We start from the raw sequence: 3,000 nt of genomic DNA, 5'->3' as shown, positions 1-3,000 counted from the left end.
ATGAGTGACGACGAGCTGTCTGCCTTGGTGGTGGATAATGGGTCCGGGATGTGCAAGGCAGGCTTTGGCGGTGACGATGCCCCCAGGGCTGTGTTCCCCTCCATGGTGGGGCGTCCCCGGCACCAGGGGGTCATGGTAGGCATGGGCCAGAAGGACTGCTACGTGGGGGATGAGGCCCAGAGCAAGAGAGGCATCCTGACCCTGAAGTATCCCATTGAGCATGGAGTGGTCACCAACTGGGACGACATGGAGAAGATCTGGCACCACACTTTCTACAACGAGCTCCGCGTGGCTCCGGATGAGCATCCCATCCTCCTCACTGAGGCGCCCCTCAACCCCAAGATCAACCGGGAGAAGATGACTCAGATCATGTTCGAGGCTTTCAACACACCGGCCATGTACGTGGCCATCCAGGCTGTGCTGTCCCTCTACGCCTCAGGCCGGACCACCGGCATCGTGATGGATTCTGGGGATGGGGTCACTCACACTGTGCCCATCTACGAAGGCTATGCCCTGCCTCATGCCATTCTACGTCTGGACCTGGCCGGCAGAGACCTGACCGATTACCTCATGAAGATCCTGACAGAACGAGGTTACAGCTTTACCACCACGGCTGAGCGAGAGATTGTTCGTGATGTCAAAGAGAAGCTCTGCTATGTGGCCCTGGACTTTGAGCAAGAGATGGTCAGCACTGCAGCGTCCTCCTCCCTGGAGAGAAGCTACGAGCTTCCCGATGGGCAGGTGATCACCATCGGGAATGAGCGCTTCCGATGTCCAGAAGCCATTTTCCAGCCTTCCTTTCTCGGCATTGAGTCCAGTGGAATCCACGAGACAACCTTCAACTCTATTATGAAGTGTGATGTGGATATTCGCAAGGATCTGTACGCCAACACCGTGCTGTCTGGGGGCAGCACTATGTACCCTGGCATTGCTGACCGGATGCAGAAGGAAATTGTAGCCCTGGCGCCCAGCACCATGAAAATCAAGATCATAGCTCCCCCAGAGCGGAAGTATTCCGTTTGGATTGGGGGCTCCATTCTGGCCAGCCTGTCCACGTTCCAGCAAATGTGGATCAGTAAGCAGGAGTACGATGAGGCTGGTCCCCCCATCGTCCACAGGAAGTGTTTCTGACTGGGCTTCCATGCTAATGCACTGGCATTGTCCCCAGTTCTAGATCATGGCGATAGTACTGCTTTTATCCACTCCCAATTGAGTCAAGGTAAATTTCCACTCTTGCTAGCGTGTAAACTAGCAAACTCATCTCCATCCGAGCATGGTGGGCTCCCGCCCAGCTAATGATATTCGACCTCTATCAACTTCTGGAGAGTTCTGATATTCTATTCTATTTTACCGCTAGGGGTCAAAGAAATATAGACTTTCTTAAGCGAAAATAAATGACAAGGAGTAAAGTGAGAAATGTCCTTCCAGAATAGATAACTAGAATTTTCAATCTTTAAATACTAGTTCTTGCTTTAAATATTTAATAATAGTAGGTTGTACAACCTGTAAAAAAAAGTGTGTATGTATTTAGCAAACATGCCTTATTAGTTAGAATTTTGGTTTTGTTTTACTTCTTTGTATAGAGACAGTGAATTATATGGGTCAATGATATTCATATTTATATAAGCACTAAGGAAATAGAATAATCTATCTTAAAATACACTGATAAATCTGGCTATCTGAAAAGCTATTATGAATTTCTTAATTCCCCAAAAGTCACCATTTTGGTAACTCCTTATTTTGTTTCCCTTATTAAATAAGCATAATAGAACAGGAGCATTCTATTAATATTGTTTATAAATCAACTGAATTTTTAGCTCAGAGTTCAGCTGATCAAGCATGTATTCTAATATCTGACTTATCAAACTCCATTATACTTGTAAAACAGCAAAGCTGTTACAGATAAGGCCTAACTTTTAAAATAGAGAGGAAAATTGTAATATCAAATTAATTAACATCACTATGCTACAGTTTGACAAAAATAATTTTATTTCCATTGCTTAGTGTAATGGCATGTCTTGAGTTATTTCTATAGGTCATGATTTTGAATATTTCTCTTATCAAGGATTTCACTGTGGAAAAACATATCTGCAGCATTTTTGTAAACTACAAATTCTAATACCAGTATAATAATTTCAATTTTATTATTGGAAGATTTTAGAATAATTCTATTTATTATGTCCAGTAACAGGCAATATCTCTTTATGTGAAGTGTCTCTAAGCTATCAATTTCTTACAAAGCACCTATGTGTCTTCCTATGTTCTCTAAACATTTTTAAGGAATTCAATGGTGATTTTCAACCAATTTTAAGTACTAGCACTTTTATTTCAATCTATTCTGTGACTCCTCATTAAGTGAATATCAGAGATATTTGTATTTTTCAGGGTTTTTCTCTGAAATTTTAGAATATTTGGGGGGGTGGAGTTGCTTATGAAGCCATTATCATAGTCTCAGGAAAAAGAATTTTCTTCTCTTTTCCTTTGGTTTGGGAAGCTTATACTTGTGTTTTAAATGTCTAAATTGGAGTCTTTAAGCTTTCTTTTCCTTAAAAATTTTCAGAGAATTTGTTGCTTATTTTCTTTAATCTGAAAACACAGTTTTTAATTCATTTAACCAAAATTAACCTCCAAAAGCACTTTATTTTACAAGACTTGAGTTTCTTTTCTTCTTTAATTAATTTTAAATAAGTGAAAATTAACTCACACCTACATTTCCTGTTTTTTCTCCTCAATTCTTCCCAAAGAAATGTAGAATGATCCAGAGAGGATCACTTTTTAAAATTTTACTTATTTTTCTAATTGAAGGATAAATGCTTTACAGAATTTTGTTGTTTTCTGCCAAATATCAACATGAATCAGCCATAGGTATATGCATGTCCCCTCCCTCTGAAACTGCCTCCCATCTCCCTCCCTATCTCACCCCTCTAGATTGTCACAGAGCCCCTGTTTGGGTTCCTTGAATCATACAGAAAATTCCTATTGGCTATCTATTTTACATAT

The 3,000-nt window shown here is 41.0% G+C and overlaps 1 protein-coding gene across 3 annotated transcripts; it reads left to right on the top strand.

Moving 5' to 3' along the window:
• ACTBL2 (actin beta like 2) lies at positions 1 to 1,131 on the top strand. 3 transcript variants are annotated; one of them, XM_065905345.1, is made up of 2 exons: positions 1 to 129; positions 256 to 1,131. In XM_065905345.1, the coding sequence occupies exons 1-2, from the start codon at positions 1 to 3 to the stop codon at positions 1,129 to 1,131; spliced, it is 1,005 nt and encodes a 334-aa protein (XP_065761417.1). The 3 variants fall into 3 exon arrangements, with proteins under 3 accessions (XP_065761417.1, XP_065761415.1, XP_065761418.1); XM_065905346.1 differs by having other exon boundaries at positions 115 to 311; positions 452 to 1,131; XM_065905343.1 differs by having other exon boundaries at positions 1 to 1,131.
• Positions 1,132 to 3,000: the final 1,869 nt, after the last annotated feature.

Source organism: Muntiacus reevesi, chromosome 14, assembly GCF_963930625.1.
Source record: "Muntiacus reevesi chromosome 14, mMunRee1.1, whole genome shotgun sequence".
NCBI lineage: Eukaryota > Metazoa > Chordata > Mammalia > Artiodactyla > Cervidae > Muntiacus > Muntiacus reevesi.
The sequence above is the reverse complement of the archived record's forward strand: the minus strand, read 5'-3'. Positions and strand labels throughout refer to the sequence as shown.

Bases quoted from the DNA above. Each gene is read 5' to 3' on its own strand.
- ACTBL2 (XM_065905343.1), top strand. From the start codon at position 1: ATGAGTGACGACGAGCTGTCTGCCTTGGTGGTGGATAATGGGTCCGGG.